A 20,779-nucleotide genomic window follows, 5' to 3' on the forward strand; every position below is an offset into this window, starting at 1 on the left:
TCCAAATCCCCATTCACCCGTCCTTCCAGAAATTTCTGAGGTTCGCGATCCAGGCAGGGGATTCAGTATGTCACTTTCAGTACCGGGCCCTTCCGTTCGGGATTTCGTCGGCCCCAAGGATCTTCACGAAGGTGGTAGCAGAGGTTATGGCCTTCCTACATCTCCACAATGTAAGGGTTCTACCTTATTTAGACGATTTTCTTTTTATTGCCGAGACAAGGGAAGCCTTGCTAGAGCAGCTAGGTTTTTCTCTTCAGGTCTTAAACAGGCTGGGATGGATAGTAAGCAACGAGAAATCCCACTTAGATCCTGTGCAGAGTCTAGTTTTTTTAGGGCTCAGGTGGGACACGACGGTCAGGCGTGTTTTTCTACCGGGGGAGAAGATAGTCAAATTAATGTCAGAGGTTCAGGAGATCAGAGTAGAACCCTTAGTACCTCTTCGAAAAGTAGTGTCATTACTGGGTCTGATGTCATCTGCCTTTCCGGCGGTGGAATGGGCTCAGGCCCATTCTCGAGAACTTCAGACCTGGTTCTTAACAAACTGGGACAGAAATCATCAGTCACTAGACAGAAAGACAGCTGTTTCACCACAGGTGTTGACCTCATTACTTTGGTGGATTCAGCCAGTCAATTTAAGTCAGGGACGCAAGTGGTCCCAGGAACTACCACTGAAATTGTACACAGATGCCAGCGCCTGGGGTTGGGGGGCTCACTGCCTAGGTCACCAGGTTCAGGGGACATGGGGTCAGCAGATGGCGGGCAGGTCCTCCAATTTCAGGGAGCTCAGAGCAATTCTGCTCGGTCTCCAGGCCCTTCATCCGGTGATCACCAACTCAGAGGTTCTGGTGTTCTCGGACAATTTTGTGTCGGTCTGTTACGTCAGGAAGCAGGGGGGCACCAGGGTGCCAGATCTTCAATACCTGACGTCACAGATCATGACATGGTCAGAGGCCAATCTAGAATCCATATCGGCAGTCCACATTCAAGGGGTCCTCAACAGGCGGGCGGATGCCCTAAGCAGACAGTTGATGGAGGAGTCAGAATGGGAACTCAATCCGGAGACCTTTCAGGAGATCACAGAAATGTGGGGGGTCCCCATTCTCGATTTATTTGCCAATCCAGAAAACGCAAAAGTAGAAGATTTTTGTACCCTGGATCCTTCCTCTTCAATAAGCAGGATAGATGCTCTGTCAATTCCTTGGCCAGAAGGCCTGCTTTATGCGTTTCCCCCGTTCAAGTTGATACCGAGGGTCCTCAGAAAGATTCAATCAGAGAGGGCAGAAGTGATAATGATTGCCCCCTGGTGGCCAAGGAGAGCTTGGTTTCCCCTACTTCAGTCCTTAGTGATCAAGGGTCCTTGGCATCTGCAGTGCAAGCAGGATCTACTCTTACAGAATGGCCAGGCTCATCCAAATCCTCAGTTCCTAAGGCTGACTGCCTGGATCCTGAGGAGCAGATGCTAATGAATCAGGGTTTCTCTACCGATGTGGTTAAGACGTTATTAGCCTGTAGAAAACCTACTACCAGGAGAAAGTATAACAGGGTTTGGTTTACTTTCTCTACCTGGAAGCAGAAGGATGTTTCCAGGTCAGATGACATCCGTTCAATCTTAAAATTCTTGCAGCATGGAGTTCAGTTGGGTCTAACGGTCAGCACCATAAGGGCTCAAGTATCGGCACTTTCGGTTTTTCTGTCCAGACGGTTGTCTGCCAACATTTTTGTTAAGAACTTTTTAAAGTCAGTTGAACGTTCTCAGCCAATCCCTCAGAAAATAGTCCCTCCTTGGGATCTGTCCTTAGTTTTGGATTTCCTAACCTCGGATAAATTTGAACCATCAGATACTGTTCCGTTGAAATTTCTTACGCTTAAAGTTGCGTTTTTGATTGCCGTTACTTCAGCCCGCAGGGTTGGCGATATCCAGGCATTATCAATAAAAGATCCATATATGGTGGTACACTCAGACAGAGTTATTTTTAAGCTGGATCCAGCTTACTTACCAAAGGTGGCTTCAGCCTTTCATAGAACTCAGGATATTATTCTTCCTTCCTTTTTGTCTAATCCTCAGAATGATAAAGAAAGGAGGTTGAGCACTCTGGATGTCAGAAGAGCTGTTTTGATTTACTTAGATAGAACCAGAGAGTGGAGAATTTCCACCAATCTCTTGGTGGCATTTGGTGGGGCCAAAAAAGGGGGTCACGTATCTAAGACTACGGTCTCAAGATGGATTAAACAGGTAATATCCTTAGCATATGCAGAAGCTCAGTTACAGGTGCCTGACCACATTACAGCACACTCAACTAGATCCTTGTCAACTTCATGGGCAGAGAGATCGGGAGCTTCCCTGGAACAGATATGTCGAGCAGCGACCTGGTCTAGCCACTCTACTTTTGTCAGGCATTATAGAGTTGAGCTCCTGTCCAGCCAGGACCAGGCCTTTGGTCGGAAGGTTCTTCAAGCTGTTATCCCACCCTAAGGTAATTTTTCTCGCTAAATCTCAGGAGGGCCGTCCTGGAGGACGTAGAGAGGAAGTGCCGGCTGCTTACCTGGTAGCAGTGTTCCGGCGAGTCCTCCAGGACGGCCGCCTAGTTCCCGGCCCTTTTAATAATGTTAGTGATATGATATGGGTTCGTGGAAGTTGGTTCTCTTCTTTTAAACTGGAGGAGATTGTGCAGGGGAGGGATTTATACTAATTGCTTTTAATTCTTTCAGGTGTTTCCAATTTTGGGAGGGGAGACTTACACAATCTCAGGAGGGCCGTCCTGGAGGACTCGCCGGAACACTGCTACCAGGTAAGCAGCCGACACTTTCTCCCGGATCTGGATTTGAGCAGCCCTACTTGGTAATTCCTACTGTGTGTGCCACTGCCAGGCCTAGCACATTCAATGACTACCTGTGTGTGTGACAGGTGCACAGTAGTACCCATCACTGCATATACCTACCTGCTGTTGTTCACTTCAGTGCACCCACCTACCTACGTGAGCTGAGCGCACGCAGTGTCACTGTGCCTGTCCGGTACCTGTCTGTGTGTGACAGGTGCACATTGTAATACCCATCACTGCATATACCTACCTGCTGTTGTTCACTTCAGTGCACCCACTTACCTATGTGAGCACACGCAGTGTCCCTGTGCCTGTCCGGCAACTGTCTGTGTGTGACTGACAGGTGCACATTGTAATACCCATCACTGCATATACCTACCTGCTTATGTTCACTTCAGTGCACCCACCTACCTACGTGAGCGCACGCAGTGTCACTGTGCCTGTCTGGTACCTGTCTGTGTGTGACAGGTGCACATTGTAATACCCATCACTGCATATACCTACCTGCTGTTGTTCACTTCAGTGCAACCACCTACCTATGTAAGCGCACGCAGTGTCACTGTGCCTGTCCGGTTCCTGTCTGTGTGTGACTGACAGGTGCACATTGTAATACCCATTACTGCATATACCTACCTGCTGTTGTTCACTTCAGTGCACCCACCTACCTACGTGAGCGCACGTAGTGTCACTGTGCCTGTCCAGTACCTGTCTGTGTGTGACTGACAGGTGCACATTGTAATACCATTACTGCATATACCTAACTGCTGTTGTTCACTTCAATGCACCCACCTACCTACATGAGTGCACACAATGTCACTGTGCCTGTCCGGTACCTGTCTGTGTGTGACTGACAGGTGCACATTGTAATACCCATCACTGCCTATACCAACCTGCTGTGACTAACAGGTGCACATTGTAATACCCATTACTGCATATACCTACCTGATGTTCACTTCAGTGCACCCACCTACCTACGTGAGCACACGCAGTGTCACTGTGCCTGTCCAGTACCTGTCTGTGTGTGACTGACAGATGCACATTGTAATACCCATTACTGCATATACATATCTGCTGTTGTTCACTTCAGTGCACCCACCTACCTACGTGAGCACACAGTGTGATATACCACTCCGTGCATACCTGTTAACTGCACCTGTGTGACTGCACATTGTATTAGTCAAGTCAGTGCATACCTTTCCCAATATGGACAAAACTGACAAAACAGGTAGAGGCAGAGGTAGAGGCAAATCCAGAGGAAGGCCCCCTGGCAGGTCTGTACGAGGTCATGTTGATGTGATTTTGTGCGGCCCTGGCCCAAAGTACAGTGCTCAGAAGAAAGCATGTCCCATCAACTCCAAAGATTGTCAGGACGTGGTTGACTATTTAACACAGAACACCTCATCTTCCGCAGCCACCAGCGCTACTACAAGCACCACATCCGCTGCCATTGACACTTCACAGGAGTTAATTGGTGGGGAATTAACTGATTTACAGCCATTATTGTTACAACCAGATGAAGGCCCTAAGCAAATTACACCACCTCATATGTCTGAGTTAGGCGGTGACACTATGGATTTAATGTGTGAAGAGGAGGAGGATGAAGTACCTGCTGTTGGTGCAGTTTTGGAGGTGTCTGAGGCAAGCAAAGCTGGGCAGGATGATTATGATGATGACGATGATACGGATACCACGTGGGATCCTAAGAGACAAGATGACCAAGGGGACAGTTCAGAGGGGGAGCCAGAGAGGAGTAGGAGGAGATGACGAGTTGCTGAAGAAGCAGGGGGAGCTCGTCATCAGAAACAGCTGGTGGCACCATAGTGCCATCACCCCAGGGGGGCTCAGCGGTTTGGAAATTTTTTAGTGTGTCTGCCGTAGATCAGATCAATGCCATCTGTTCTCTCTGCCTCCAAAAATTGAGCAGTGGAAAGGCCAACACCCACGTAGGGAAAACTGCCTTACGAAGGCACATGCAGAAAAGGCACATACTGCAATGGGAAGAGCACCTGAGCAAAAGCAGCACACAAAAGAAAAGCCACCCTCCTTCTCCTCTTGCTCCTTCAGGTGCAACATCTTCAGCCGCTTTCTCCCTTGCTCCTTCACAGCCACCCTCCTCCACTCCGTCTCTGCCCTTGAGCGGTTCCTGCTCCTCTGCCCACAGCAGCCAGGTGTCTGTGAAGGAAATCTTTGAGCGGAACAAGCCAATTTCTGCCAGTCACCCCTTTGCCCGGCATCTGACAGCTGGCTTGGCGGAACTGTTAGCTCGCCAGCTGTTACCATACTAGCTGGTGGACTCTGAGGCCTTCCATAAATTTGTGGCCAGGGCCGGGCCGAGGCATAGGCTGGAGAGGCTCCAGCCTCAGGGCGCAGTGTAGGAGGGGGCGCAGAATTCATTCAGCTGTCATTCCTAATTGTGTTTGAAGCAGAAAGAAATAAGAAAAGGGGATACATAGCAGTGACTGCAAGCCAGATAACTAGATATTAACCACCCTGGCGTTCTGATTAAATCGCCAGGGTGGCTGCGGGAGGGTTTTTTTTAAATAAAAAAAAAACTATTTCATGCAGCCAACTGAAAGTTGGCTGCATGAAAGCCCACTAGAGGGCGCTCCGGAGGCGTTCTTCCGATCGCCTCCGGCGCCCATAATAAACAAGGAAGGCCGCAATGAGCGGCCTTCCTTGTTTTGCTTATATCGTCGCCATAGCGACGAGCGGAGTGACGTCATCGACGTCAGCCGACGTCCTGACGTCAGCCGCCTCCGATCCAGCCCTTAGCGCTGGCCGGAACTTTTTGTTCCGGCTGCGCAGGGCTCAGGCGGCTAGGGGGGCCCTCTTTCGCCGCTGCTCGCGGCGAATCGCCGCAGAGCGGCGGCGATCAGGCAGCACACGCGGCTGGCAAAGTGCCGGCTGCGTGTGCTGCTTTTTATTTCATTAAAATCGGCCCAGCAGGGCCTGAGCGGCAGCCGCTGGCGGTGTTGGACGAGCTGAGCTCGTCCAGACCGCTCAGCTGGTTAAGGTGTTGGGGGGGTTGTGGGCCCTGTGGCGCCTCTTAGTCTAATAACAATCAGTGTGTGGCGGCTGGGGTGGCAGGGATGGAGGGGCGCACTTTGGTGTCTCAGCCTTGGGTGCTGGAGGACCTTGTCCCGGCTCTGTTTGTGGCCATTGGGACACCGCAGTGACAGATACCAGGCCGCAATTATTTCTCTAAAAAGGCGATACCCAAACTGTACCGTGAAGTTGAGAGGCAAGTGGTGTCATCCCTGGCACACAGCGTTGGGTCAAGGGTCCATCTGACCACTGATGCCTGGCCTGCAAAGCACGGTCAGAGCAGGTACATTACTTATACAGCAAATGGGTCCTTGCTTGGATGTGCGGTGATGGTAACCTAGTTCTCAGGCTCCCACTCCGGACCGAAATCGAACCGATTCCCCGGCCATAACCCATGGTCACTGACAATGGCAGACTTGCCCTCCATAACAGATTCTCGTTGCAGGTACTAACCAGTCAGCAGAAAATGTAATTTTAAAAAAATAGATGTAAGCTTTAACAATGGTAGAGAAAGAACCATCGAAAGTTGATAAGGAAGTCAGACATTACCTGATATCACTGAGGAAGAGCAATCTCGCCATGGTGCGCACCAGTCCAGCACGGCCGTCACAACACAAACAGCTGTTTGCAGGGCGTTACACAGTGAGTTTGGTGTGTCAGTGTGAAGCAGTACTCTAATTACACTACCTGATTGAAGTATATACATTCAAAATGTTTTAAAGCACTTTAAGCCTGCAATTTAGCATTCAATGTGATTTCTGCCCTTAAAACTCTGCTTTGCGTAAAATCCAGATTTTTCCCTGGAATTTTTGGCGTGTATCCCACTCCGCCATGCTCCCCTCCAGGTGTTATACTCCTTGAAACATTTTTTCCATCATTTTTGTGGCCAGCATAAGTGTTTCTAGTTTTCAAAGTTCGCCTCCCCATTGAAGTCTATTGCAGTTCGAGAAAGTTTGCGTGAATCGAAGGTTTAAAGAAGAGTTCGCGAACCTAAAATCGGAGGTTCAGGCCATCTCTAGTAAAGAGTAAGTGTAATAACTGGACACAAAAGACAACAAAAGGGGCAACAAGGAACAGGGGAGGTGTGAGAGTGAACTAAGGCAAAGTTCATTGTTCGGTTCACATAGGAAGAAAGAAACATACAAAATATGTACTTGGTATCTTATGCACTGATTATCTACAATTCTAGGATTTCTTTTTTAATCTTGTGCAATTCTTTTCAGCTCAGACAGACCTACGGACCTGTCTACACCCTCTATCTGACAAGAAGGCCTGTTATCATGCTTCTTGGCTATGATGCCGTTAAGGAGGCCCTGCTTGATTACAAAGATGTCTTTGGTGATAGATCAAACCTGAAGTTCACAGCTATGATATTTAAAGAATATGGTAGGTTAATCCATGCATATACACATTGATCAAAAAAAAGAAAGAGAACACAAAAATAAGACACCCTAGATCTGAATGAATTAAATATTCTTATTAAATACTTGAAATTACAGACCTGAGCTAAAGCATGCATCCACCAACTCCTGGACAGTCTGTGGTGCAACTTTTGTTGGTGTCTGTTGGTGGATGGAGCGAGACATGATGTCCCATATGTGCTCAATTGGATTCAGGTCTGGGGAATGGGTGGACCAGTCCATAACATCAATGCCATTGTCTTGCAGGAACTGCTGACACCCTCAGCATGAAATGTATCAGGAATCGCCCTCGTTGGGACTGGAGGCAGATTTAAATTAAGAATTTTTTCCTACTTTAACCAAAACGGTGCAATTGTAATAGTGAACATGTCTTCAAACTGCTCAATATTCCATGCATGCTGTTTATGATACTTCCCATGTATTGTAGGAGTCCTCCTGAGCAAGGGACAACGGTGGAAAACAATGCGTAGATTCGCTTTGCTGACACTAAGGAATTTTGGAATGGGCAGGAGAAGCATTGAAGAGAGGGTCCAGGAAGAGGCCCAATTTCTCCAGGAACATTTCAAGACAAAAAAAGGTTAGAAGAGAATTTAACTTGGTTGTACAAGAGCCGAACCTCGAGTACAAAAACCTAAGAAGAGGAAAGCCTATAGAGGCTTCCCACACCATCCTCCCGTTCCATATTACCCAGTGTGGACCCCCCAAAGATTATCGAGCCACACTCCTCTTTAGGCACAAGCGCAGTTGTACTCTGCCTGCGCAATTACGGCTATGTCTGCATAGTAAGCCGGAGCCGCTTGCGTGGGTGCAGCTCACTCGCGGTCCTGCAAGAAAAGGAGTGCAGCCCTTCTTTTACAGAGGGTTCTGGCAAGCGGCAGAAGGAGTAAGAAGGACCCGGGAAGCCTCTACAGGATCCAGAGGCTTTCCTCTTCTTAGGTAAGAATGTCTTTTCAGATCCCCTTTTAGCCTTGGGTTCTCTTTAAAATGAGTCTAAAGTAAAAAAAAAGAAAAAAAACAAAGGAAACAGATACTCACCTAAGGAGAGGGAAGGCTCTGGGTCCTATAGTGCCTTCCTGTTTCTCCTAGGTGTCACAAGCCCCCTAGTGGCCAGACTGCACAATGCCTTCTAATCAGTTTCAGCACACAGACCATGCAATCTGTGGTCGCAATCGGAGTGCAGAAACCGATGAGATTTTGGCAGCAGACCGACTAGAAGGAAGCTTGTGAGTTACAGTAATACAAAGTACACACTATTTCAGGGTATAACTGCCACCACTCCTACAGAAGGGTAGGAGTCCTAACTACACTGAGACTAATACCTGCAAATAAAACGGTTAAACACACTCTATTTTATCGAGCTATCAACAGGAGTAGCGACTCTTCAGAAGCTAGGATGCAGTTAGTGTTGCTGAATAATAGGTGTAGCTGAACAAATAAATGACCTTAGCGTTGTTTATTATAAATGCAATATAAATAATTAATATATACAGAAAATAATTAAAATGAACAATTATAGAGACATTAGTAGCGCAGTATGAAAATAAAAATAGGGGAAGAAATAAATGGATACTTAAATGGAATCAGAGACGAAGAGAATTGAAAAAATGAAAAAGCTTTTATACATACCTGGGGCTTCCTCCAGCCCCATAAGCCTGGATCGCTCCCACGCCGCCGTCTTCCGCTGCCTCTATCGCCGCTACCGGGTCCCGTCACTTCCGGCGGACACGGCCAATTTTCCGCATGAACAGGGGCTCCCTCCATATCCTTACGCATGCGTCTGCGTAGTATGGAGGTGCATGCGTAAGGGTATGGAGGGAGCCCCTGTTCATGCAGAAAATTGACCGCGTCCGCCGGCAGTGATGCACTGCCTCGACTGCTGGAAAGTACGGGACCTGGTACTGGCGGATAGAGGCAGCGGAGGACGGCGGCATGGGAGCGATCCAGGCTTATGGGGCTGGAGGAAGCCCCAGGTATGTATAAAAGCGTTTTGCAAACGTCTCTGGTTCTCTTTAAGCTCAGGTGAAAGTATGTCCTTTCGGGGAAAAGAAATGCAAAGTCCTTGGTTTCAGAGTGGAGGACTCAGTGTCAAAGTCCAAACAAGCCGGATACCAGCATGTCCTCAAGCTGGCAAGATTTGTAACCGGGATGATGTTTCAAAGTGGAGGACATTGATTTTGGGTCCTCTGCCATGTTAATACCCCTGACACAGTAGGAGGGAGTGAGGGCGAGAACCACACACACCCTTAGAACATGAGATGAGCCCTCCCCCTTCTACTGGGAACCAAAGATCATATCTAACCGTATATGGACTCTATCTCACTGAACTGTACAGGCCAGGGCAGATTTAATAGCATTTTCAGGTCAGTCTGCATTTATCCAGCACAATGATACCAAACACTAGGGGTAGGACCCCGGTGGTATCACCAGGTCACTTTCAAACTGCCTAACTGACAGCCCATAACTCAGAATGTTCCGAAACCTTCTCAGTACCAGCGCCAGGCAAGGTCCGCAACCTGTTTGTTTTTTTAACTTCAGACTCCCTTTAAATTAAAAACAGTGAAAATGAAAGGAAACCTGAGACCATGGAATAAAAAAAGTTTTGTACACACCTGAGGCTTCCTCCAGCCCCCTTTATGCTGATCAGTCCCTTGCCATCCTCTGCTGCCTGAAGCCTCTGCAAACAGGCCTGGCAACTGCAGAAGTTGGGGGCTTACTGAGAATGCGTGGCCCAGCCACGCACGTTCCTTCTTCACGTTCCTGTTGCCGGGGCGGTCTGCACCTGTGCAGTGGTACTGCGCAGGTGCAAAACGCTCCCAGCCACGGGAGCAAGACGGGGGAGCGCGCTTGGCCACGCTGCATCTGCACCGACTGGCCCCTGACTTGCCGATTTACCGGGCCGAAATGCAGAGGCTGCAGGCGGCGGAGGAACGCAACGAGGGTGTGATCTGCGACGGAGGGGGTTGGAGGAAGCCCCAGGAATGTATAAAACATTTTTTTACCTCATCTCAGGTACACTTTAAGCTCATATTTGCAATCTTGAATATAGCGTGAAATTTTTGAGCTGTCAAGATCAATTTGAGATTAAGTTTATTTTCCAAAAATATCTGTGATGTTTTCTAAATCATGAGATGTTTCTCTAAAGCTTTCAGAACAGGTCTGATGAACTCTGATTAGAGGCTGCGGGTTCCTAACCATTTTAATAATACACTGCCTAAAGGAATAAGCCTCATCGTATTATTCTATATACTGTATATGTTTTACAACAGATAGTGCATTTGACCCCAAATATATTCTGGGACTGACTGTCTCCAATGTCATCTGCTCCATTATCTTTGGTGAGAGATACAACTATGAGGACAAGGACTTCATGACTCTTCTGTCGTTTATCAGGGAAATTTTTAGACTGATGAATTCCCGCTTTGCTCAGGTACATTTTGTATTACAGATTGTTTATTACAGACTGTTTTAGGGCCAGTCTATACTTCTGCATTATTCTGCATTATTCTGCATTGGACAGCACAGTGGCATAGTGGTTAGTGCTCTCGCCTTGCAGTGCTGGGTCCCTGGCTCATATCCCAGCTAGGGCACTATCTGCATGGAGTTTGTACGGTATGTTCTCCCTGTTTCTGCGTAGGTTTCCTTTGGGCACTCTGGTTTCCTCCCACATCCCAAAAAACATACAGAGGAGTTAATTGGCTTCCCCTTAAATTGGCCTTAGACTGCAATACATACACTACACGATACATACATAGACAAATGACTATGGTAGCGTTTAGATTGTGAGCCCCTCTGTATGACACTGTGGAAGATGTTATTGCTATATACATACTAAATAATAATAATTGTCCACATGTGCTGGTTGTTCCAAATTGTACAACAAAGACTCCTTTTGTGCAGCTTTTGCTGTATGTAAATTACATGTTAAAAACCAAAGCTAACAAAAGTTACCTTTCTTAAAACAGAAAGAATTTGTGATAATTCAGGTTGGACTGAGCTCCGAGATGTCTCCCAGTGCATCACTGCTGGATATATGCAAATTAACTATTGTCACACACCTCCAGATCCGCTGGAATGCAATGATGTGCCAGGTTGTAATTAGTGCAGAGCCATAATAATCCAACATGCATACAGACAAAGATAATACAGGACTTTTTTTTTCGCTCTGTCTGCATTGGAGTAACTATACCCCTTCAGGATCCCCCAGCAAGTATAACCATGCAGCAGCCATCATGGGTCCCAGGCAGAAAACATTTGTACAAGCAAGATTGTATCATTGATGGTCACCTTACATTTTCATTGTAAATATTTATTTAGGTTATACTTGGGAACAGCTTCAGATTAAAGTTAGTGTGAGGATTCATTTGAAGAGTTGGAGTAAGGCCCGGTTCACATTATCACACACAGATGGCCATGCGATGGAAACACAACGCGTACGATCACACGCCATCTGCATTTGTATGCTTTGGCTGGCTAATCCAATTCACTGTAGTAAATTGGTCAGCTGCACGTTTTGCTAAAAAATGCATGCAGCATGTGTTCGCGCACTGCACTGGTACGTAACGCATGCAGTGTGAACATCAGACAGAGCAGTCTATGCACTTCTGATGTTCGTGCGTGTCGGCCCCCGCACGGGTTGCCGAAATATGGACAGCAACGCGTGTAACATGAACGAGGCCTTAGTGTTGAGGTCAGGTGAAAGGTAGTGTTAGGATTTCATTAGTGAAAGGGATAAGTTCAATTAAAGGTTTGTCTGTGAGGACAAAGCTCAGTGTTACAAATAGGCAAGGGTGAAGGAGGTTAATATTTGGATATGGGATAAATCATGGTTAGCATTAGGATAGGGAGCACACAGGGTTGTAACAATAGGGGCTGCAGCCCCTGCACCCTCTGGGGCCCACTCAGGGCCATTTTGGGGGGCAGGAGGGATCACAGCATGATGGAAGATCTTGGCCACACATTGGCTAGGAGGGAGGACAGTTCCCCCCTCCCTCACCTCGGGCTCTCCTCTCAGCGCTCCCCTGCAGCTTCAATCCAGTGTCTGCAGGCGGCGAGCAGTGGGCAGGAACACATACCTTCCTGCGTTTCACCGCCACGGCTTGCTCTCTCTAAGTGCTTGATTCACAAAGCGGTGCTAACCTACTTAGCACGTCTAAAGTCTTTAGATGTGCTAACCAGGGTGCTAAGTAGGTTAGCACCGGATGTCTCAATCAGATCGCGCGCTTACTTTGCACGCGCAAAGTCTTATGCACGCTAAGTCCCATAGGCTTTAATGGGCACTTCGCGTGGTGCGCCCTGCGCTCTGTGCAGTGCCCGCGTAAAGTTTTGTGCACATAAAGTTTTACGCGCATAAAGTTTTGTGCGCGAAAAGCTCAGGGGGTTTTCACAGGCGTGCTAACAGTTAGCTTTGTGAATCAAGCCATAAGTGTCTAACACTACTTCCTGTTTAAACGGGAGGTAGCGTGAGGCACTTAGAGACTGGACCTCCGCGGTGGATGGAGGTATGTGCCCTGCTCGCCCGCCTGCTGCCAGTGATATATGCTGGAGGGGAGCGCTAAGGGTAGAGCCCCAGCTGAGGGAGGGGGGGGGTGATTTCTGGTTACGCCCCTGGGAGCACAGTTTTTTTTTTTGTGGCGCACTCTTATTATTGTCAGTATACTGATGCCAAAACTGTTCATGTATTAGTGCCAAAACCCAATGTATCACACTGAGGATACTGTAGAAGTGGGAACTGGTTGTTAAGAAGCTCGTGTATTAGAAAATGTACATAATTAAAATGTATAATTTTTTTTCAGGTTCTCAGCGTGTTTCCTAAGCTCAGTTACCTACCTGGCCCTCACCAGAACATACTGACAAACCTCCGTAAACTTAGAGGGTTTGTGATGGAGATTGCTAGGTCGCATTGGGAAACCCTGGATAAGAACTGCCCAAGAGACTTCATAGACTGCTACCTTATTAAGATGGAAGAGGTAGGTTTGTTTTGGTGAATGATTCTTCTTCTTAAAATTTTTAACATTATAGAGATGTACAGTGGCCAACATGGGACAAATTATTTTTTTTCTTCTCCTTGCCAGGAAAAAACAAATCCAAGCTCAGAATTCCATGAGGACAATTTGTTTTCATCCATAATGGACTTGTTCCTTGCCGGGACGGAGACAACAAGCATGACGCTAAGATATGCATTCCTGATATTGCTAAAATACCCAAAGATGCAGGGTAACTAACAAACAAATAGATTAGCAGGACACTGGTATTGTTTAAAAGGAAATAAATATGGAAGCCTCCCTATACTTCTCACTTCAGTTGTCCAATGTCATCTAATAATTAGATGACATTGGACAACTGAAGTGAGAAGTATAGGGAGGCTTCCATATTTATTTCCTTTTAAACAATACCAGTGTCCTGCTAATCTATTTGTTTGTTTGTTCTGAAGTCAGCAGAAACAATACCTGGGAGGAGAAGGCTGCATGACATCATAGCCAAGGCTAAGAATCACAGGGAAAGTGGGGTTACGTACCAATATACAGCAATTTATAGATTTAGGAAGAGTTTCTAAAGCGAAAACCAAGATAATTATTGTAAGTGGGTATCTCAAACAATTTATTATATTCTACTAAATGTCATTACAGCACCTCTTTAAAGGGAATTTAAAGCGAGAGTGGGATATAGAGGCTGCCATATTTATTTCCTTTTAAACAATGCCTATTGCCTGGCTGTCCTGCTGATCCTGTGTCTCTAATACTTTTAGCCATAGACACTGAACAAGCATGCAGATCAGGTGTTCTTCAGGTGTGATTCAGACACTATTGCAGCCAAAGTTATCAGCAGGACAGCCAGGCAACTGGTATTGTCTAGAAGGAAATACATCTGGAAGCCTCGCTTTAGGTTCCCTTTAAACCTGAATTACAATATTTAAAAAAAAAATCCCCAGTGTTGGTCCAATCAATGAGGGTCTGTCCAAGGACAAATATGAGGCAAGGAATGAGGAAATAATTCTCCTAATGCACTCACTACCTTTACACAGGAGGTGGAAGCTGGGGATAGCAAATCATTGCAGGTTATTTTTGATAATTAGCTACTAGAAGCTTTGGTTTACTGACCCCCAACTTCTGACTCATAGGTGGAACTTATCAGAATTGTAGGATAACTTTTTGTTCATCACTATAAATAACAGCATTAGTGCTTTCCCCTTTCAGTGTGGATATTCAGTAAAATGGCTGCTAAAGCATGGATGCTGGAACCTTAGTGTTTTCCTTTTTGGAATTCAAAATTCCAAAATGGGTGTGGTCGTGCAACAGAATGTGGGCATGGTCATGGGTGGAGCAAAATATACATGACCTTAGCAGTGGTGTAAAAGGTCTGCCAGGGAAGTTTGTACTCTGCCATAGTGTTTCCCCCCAAAATACATGTAATCTGGCAGCATTTCACCAAAAATCCATGCAATTTGGCAGAGGTTCCTCCAAAATACAGATAATATGGCAGTCGTTCCCCCAAAATAGACGTTATCTGGCAGCAGCAGTTCCCCCAAATACACATAAATTTGGCAGCGGATCACCAAAAATACATGTAGCAGCAGTGGTTCCCCCAAAATAAACAGAATCTGGAAGCAGCGGTTCCCCCATTATACACAATCTGGCAGCGGTTCCCTATAAATACACATAATCTGGCAGCTGTTTCCCAAAATACACTTAATCTGGCAGCAGCAGTTCCCCAAAAATAGTCAATCTGGCAGCAGTTCCCTCAAAATAGGTGCCCCCAGTATAGGTAACCAGGTCGAAAGGTATCCCCAGTGGAAGTAACCATCGTCTATAGGTTTTCCCAATGCAGGCATCCAGGTCTATAGGTATCCCCAGTATAAGTAGCTAGGTCTATAGGTGTCCAAATCCAAATCCAAATCCAAAAAAGCTTTATTGGCAGGACCAAATACATTTAGCATTGCCAAAGCAAAACAAGACAAAACATTAACATGGGGGGGGGGTTTGTGGGAATAGGGAAGGATATAGGGAGTTGGGGTATATAGTCCATAGGTGTGTGGATGATGTAAGGGGCAGCATGGGGGACTGGGATATACAGTCCATAGGGGGGTATTGGGGGGGAATACAGTCCATGTGGTATCATGTTCCTCTCAGTTGGTGGCAGGCTGTGACATATCGGGCAGCTATTTGCACGGTTGTTTCCTCCTCCCCCAGTAGGATGTAGAGTTTCCGCTCCTCATCTGTGGAGGTAAAATCCTGGATGTGGGCGGAGAGTCTCTGGAAGTGGGCGGTCCTCACAGGTGCATATTTGCTGCAGTGTAGCAGGAAGTGGGCCTCATCCTCCAAGACCTCCTGGTCGCATTGTCTGCACAGTCTCTCCTCCCGGGGCTTCCATGTCTGTCTGTGCCGCCCTGTCTCTATCTCCAGGCTGTGGGCACTCAGACGGTACAAACTCAAGACCTGTCTATCTTTGTGGTGATGTAGCCTCCCCAGATATGGAGCCATTGTGTACTCCCTCTGTAGTGATTGATAGACAGCGAGTTTCTTGGAATTCTTTATGTCACTTCTCCATTCCTCTATGTATCGTTCCTTGCAGCTTTCTATAGTCTGTTTTATTTGGGCTTTTGTCAGCCTGTGTTGGTGGCCTTGGCTGGGCTGGCTGCTGATGCTTTGCTTGAGAGCGCGTGGTATGGCCTCGCCCCCCTGGCTCAGTGAGGCTTTATGGTGGTAAGTGCTGGGGTTGCTGCTCTGTATATGCGCCCAGTATGAGAGTGCCCTCTGCTGGATAGTAAGCCATAGTGGGAACCTGCCTAGCTCTGCCCGGCAAGCTGAGTTTGAAGTGCTTCGATGGACTTGGAGGAGATACTTGCAGAACTCTAGATGGAAGATTTCTGTTGGGCTGGAGTCCCATTTTGATTGGTCAGGGTAGGTGACCGGGCCCCATACCTCACTGCTATAGAGCAGGATCTTTGCCCACACTCTCACTGGTGGTTTTAGGTGGTAAAGCTGTCTTCTGATGGCATAAAATGTTCTGCGGGCTTTGTCTTTCAGGGCCTGTACTGCTGGTTTAAAGCTTCCTGATTGGTTGATCTCCAGCCCCAGGTAGGTGTAGCTGTTAGTGGACACCAGTGGGGAGCCATTTAATATAAATGAGGAGGTAGGGGTTTTATTTCCATTCTTCCTCTGGAACACCATCACTTTTGTCTTCTTTGGGTTGATGGGCAGTGCCCATGTGGTACAGAAAGTCTCCAATACTGACAGGCTGTCCTGTAGTCCTTTCTCTGTCCCCAGAATAGATAACCAGGTCTATAGATGTCCCCAGTTAAGATAGCCAGGTCTATGGGTGTCCCCAGAATAGGTAGCCAGGACTATAGGTGTCCCCAGAATAGGTAGCCAGGTCTATGGGTGTCCCCAGTATAGGTAGCCAGGTCTACAGGTGTCTCCAGAATTGGTAGCCAGGCCTATAGGTGTCCCCAGTACAGATAGCCAGGTCTATAGGTGTCTCCTGTATAGATAGCCAGGTCTTTAGGTGTCCTCAGGGCCGGCGCTACCATTAAGGCAAAGAAGGTAGCTGCCCCAGGGCCCCAGAGCTTGTAGGGGCCCCCAGTGGCTACAAGAGGAAAAAAACATTTTCTAATCGACCTTATAGTTCATGAGAAAATCGATTTTAAAGTTTCAAAAGGAAATAAAATACACATTTAAAAACCTGCTGACTTTAATGGTTAATAGCAAATCCACCTTAAATTCTAGAAACCCTAAATTTGCAGGATATGTTAAGGAGATCATTGGGAATAAGAGAAAAAAAACAATTTTTCAAAAAGACCTTATAGTTTTTGAGAAAATCGATTTTAAAGTTTCGAAGGAAAAAAGTATACTTTTAAATGCGGTAAATGTCACTTTTAGTAGCAAACCTAACGGTAGTGTCATTTTACATGTATCGAAAGAAAGAGCAATACATTTCCTGACAGGGTTTCCAGGGGGTCCAAACGCAGCCGCAGCGCTTTGGCCAGGGATTGCTATACAGCCGCAATATGGCTGTATGAAGATCCCTGGCATTTTTTTCCTATTTTCCCCCCAAAAAAAATTTATGTTTAGAGTGTGGGAATTTTTATTTTTTTAAATTATGTGGTGTCCCCCCTCCTGTAACTTTTTAACCCCTTGTCCCCCATGCAGGCTGGGGTAGCCAGAATGTGGAGCTCCGACCGATTGGGGCTTCAAACTCTGACTATACCAGCTGCAAAAAAGGTCCCTTAATACCAATTTTTGCTCCGGGGTATCTGTTGGGGGGGCCCCCCAGGTTTATTTTGCCCTGGGGCCCCATTGTTGCTTAAACCGGCCCTGGGTGTCCTCAGTATATGTAGCCAGGTGTATAGGTGTTCCCAGTATAGCCAGGTTTATAAGTGTCCCCAGTATATGTAGCCAGGTGGATAGGTGTCCCCAATATATGTAGCCAGGTCTATAGGTGTCCTCAGTATATGTATCCAGCTGGATAGGTGTTTCCAGTATATTCAGCCAGGTGTATAGGTGTCCCCAGTATAGCCAGGTCTATAGGTGCCCTGAGTATATGTAGCTAGGTCTATAAGTGCCCCCAGTATATGTAGCTCACTGGCGCACGGAAGGGGGTATTCCGGGTGTCTGGAACCCCCCCTCCCCCTGCACCGAGCCGTGTATTCAGCCAGGGAAACCCGCATAATATAAACAGCTTCCTTCTCCCTCCCTTATTACTTCTCCTTCTTACTTCCGGCGGCGCCTCCCTCCAGCTAATAGAATGAGAGAGGCAGCCAAGCCTGCCCCCACAAGAAGCTGCAGCCTGCGTTAGTGAGAAAATGTTGATTCTCGAGTCCCCGACTCTCCACAGCACACGCGGCAGGCAGGGGCACTCTGACAGCACAGCAGTATCAGCTAAGCGAGGACTCAGATATCAGTCACTACTGCCTGCCCTGTGCTGCAGTCTGAAGAAGCTGAGAGTAAGTTACCTCGGACCTGGGAGGAACGGACCTCCTTGTGTTATCAACTCAGTCATCTCTGCTAGAGGTAAATAAGTGCAGCAGATAGGAAAACACAGACAGTAACAATCAGTCAAGCTGCAAACACTGCTACTATTTCATGATACCTGACAGAGCTTTGGCTATTTCCTGAATTTTAGCCTATAAATGTGTAAATGCCTTTTCCATTATAAGTGCCCTGAAGTATCCCCTGAAAGGCCTGTCTGTAGTGTAATGTAGGGCAGAAGAGGTTTACTTTATGTACATGACGCAATTAGAGGGCAGGCAAGCTGGTAAATATGCACAGCATGATGCAGAGCTTGCCGGGAGGGTCTGTGGGAAAACATCTGTCTGGTCTCTCCCCATTGTTATAATGACTGCATGTGTGGATAAGGTGTTAAACAAGTTAAAAAGTTTTTGACAGTCCCTAGACTCCAGGAGGGCTGCTTTCTGACTTGTGTGAGAGACTGGCAGGGAGTCCTATTACAGGCAAGTAGCCTCTGTGTGATGTGGGACTGCAATACAGATGAGCTCTCTGCTCCATCTCAGGCTATTCTCAATGTCTCCACTCCTCATCTCTCTGTGCTAGTGCAACGCCAAAATGACAATAGCAATCACTAGCAATTTGTGAGTGCGATTTTGTGAAGCGATTTTCAGAGCGATTTTTTAATGAATCGCTCAAAAACATGCTACATGCAGTATACCTGCGATTTTGAAAAAATCACAATGCTGCTGTGGGAACACCGTCATAGTGTAACATTAGCCAAGCACTTTTCAAATCACTGTTGATTTGAAAAACGCTCAGAAGCACTCTTGGTGTGCACCAGCCCTCCCTCATTCACCTTTGTTTCCCTCTTCCTATAGTGCTGGGTGTGTCTTCTTGTCATACAGGAAAGCTAAATAAAAGTGCAATCCTGGTGAAGCAAATTATTACTATTTAGTATTTATATAGCGCCGCCATCTTCCGCAGTTGCATATATCCCTGCATCATATGACTATTGCTTGTGGTATGTGACACTATGTGGCATATTCCACTGAATTGTCCAAACTAAGTCTATCTCCCGTTCCTCTCTCGGGGAGTTGTGCTAGCGCTGTCCCCGGTTCAAATTTGCTGCTACCAGAAGCCCTCAGAAACACTCGCGTCCTTGAGTACTTCCAAAGATGGGCAGCTCCGTAATACACCAGCGCACTTTTGTGCATGGGCAGTATGGAGCCACCTGTATTCGGAACTACTCGAGGACATAAGTACTTCTGGACCTTTCAGGAATCCCCCCCCCCCCTTAAAAATCCTGCGTTTGCCCCTGTAGCTAGGTCTATAGGTGTCCCCAGGAGGGGAGGCAGCCAGTGAAAGAGGGCGATGGGCATAGCAGCGGAGAAGGGGAGAAGTCTCCCCCCCTTCCCTCAACTTGGGGCCCCCCTTCCTGGCTTTCCCCTCCGGCATGTGTGTCTACTCAAGACCAGACTAGCGGTACACAGATCAGCGCCTCCTCCAGTGGCTGTAACAGCTGTAAGTCCCCGCCCGCTGTGCGACACTTAAACATTACACATTACTTACACATTGAGTTACGTTGTGTTGCATCCCATTTGCCAAGTGGGACACAACACAATACAACTTAACACATCAAAGTTTGAATCCAGCCTCAAAATACATGTGAAGTGACAAGCATATGGTGGCTGCCATGTTTATTTCCATTGGTTGAAGTAGAGTCACACACCTGAAACAAGCATGCAGCTAATCTAGTCAGAGTTCATTCAGAGCACCTGATCTGCATGCAAAAGAATTATGCTGGGAAAACACCATACAATTTTCTGTTAGATTCTCTGTTAGATTTACTGTAATTAGATTATTTTCTGTAGAGACTAGTGATTATCTCTGGTGCATTGTCTTCTGGTTATCTCCTGCTGAGATGAACAATGCTTAATTGCTAGGCAGATAGATGGTTAGATAGCTAATTTCCAACATGTTGGAAATTATCTATCTGGCAGGTAAATCTAACAGAAAATTGTATTGTGTATTCCCAACATTATGATGGGCATACACGGGTCGATCCGGCGGCCGATAAGCCGCCGGATCGACTCCCGCCGCGTCCCCGCTCGTCAGCGCGTGCGCCCGGATCAATTCCCGCTCGTCCCCGCTGGCGCTTCTTACCTTCCGCTCAATTCGGCACTATAGTCTGCCCGCGAGTATCGAGCGCGGAATCGGTCCCCGCGGTCATTCGAACACGTCGGATATTATCAATCGAGCCATCAGCGGCTGGATTGATAAGCCTGCGTCAAGCTGTGTATGCCCAGCATTAGAGGTAGAGGATCAGCAGGACATATCCCTCTCACTACACTCAGGCATGCTTTAACCACTTGAGGACCCACCCTTTACCCCCCCTTAAGGACCAGCGCTGTTTTAGCTGATCTGTGCTGGGTGGGCTGTGCAGCCCCCAGCACAGATCAGGGTGCAGGCAGAGCGACCAGATCGCCCCCCTTTTTTCCCCACTAGGGGGATGATGTGCTGGGGGGGTCTGATCGCTCCTGCCTGATGGGTG

The 20,779-nt window shown here is 47.1% G+C and overlaps 1 protein-coding gene across 1 annotated transcript in view; it reads left to right on the forward strand.

Moving 5' to 3' along the window:
• Positions 1-20,779, forward strand: part of LOC137527356 (cytochrome P450 2B1-like) — a 50,844-nt gene that overhangs the window by 16,442 nt on the left and 13,623 nt on the right. Inside the window, exons 2-6 of the mRNA XM_068247866.1 lie at positions 7,088-7,250; positions 7,713-7,862; positions 10,552-10,712; positions 13,078-13,251; positions 13,357-13,498. Of these exons, the coding sequence (XP_068103967.1) occupies positions 7,088-7,250; positions 7,713-7,862; positions 10,552-10,712; positions 13,078-13,251; positions 13,357-13,498 (790 nt within the window). The remainder of the gene's footprint in view (positions 1-7,087; positions 7,251-7,712; positions 7,863-10,551; positions 10,713-13,077; positions 13,252-13,356; positions 13,499-20,779) is intronic.

Source organism: Hyperolius riggenbachi, chromosome 8 (assembly GCF_040937935.1).
Source record: "Hyperolius riggenbachi isolate aHypRig1 chromosome 8, aHypRig1.pri, whole genome shotgun sequence".
Taxonomy (NCBI): domain Eukaryota; kingdom Metazoa; phylum Chordata; class Amphibia; order Anura; family Hyperoliidae; genus Hyperolius; species Hyperolius riggenbachi.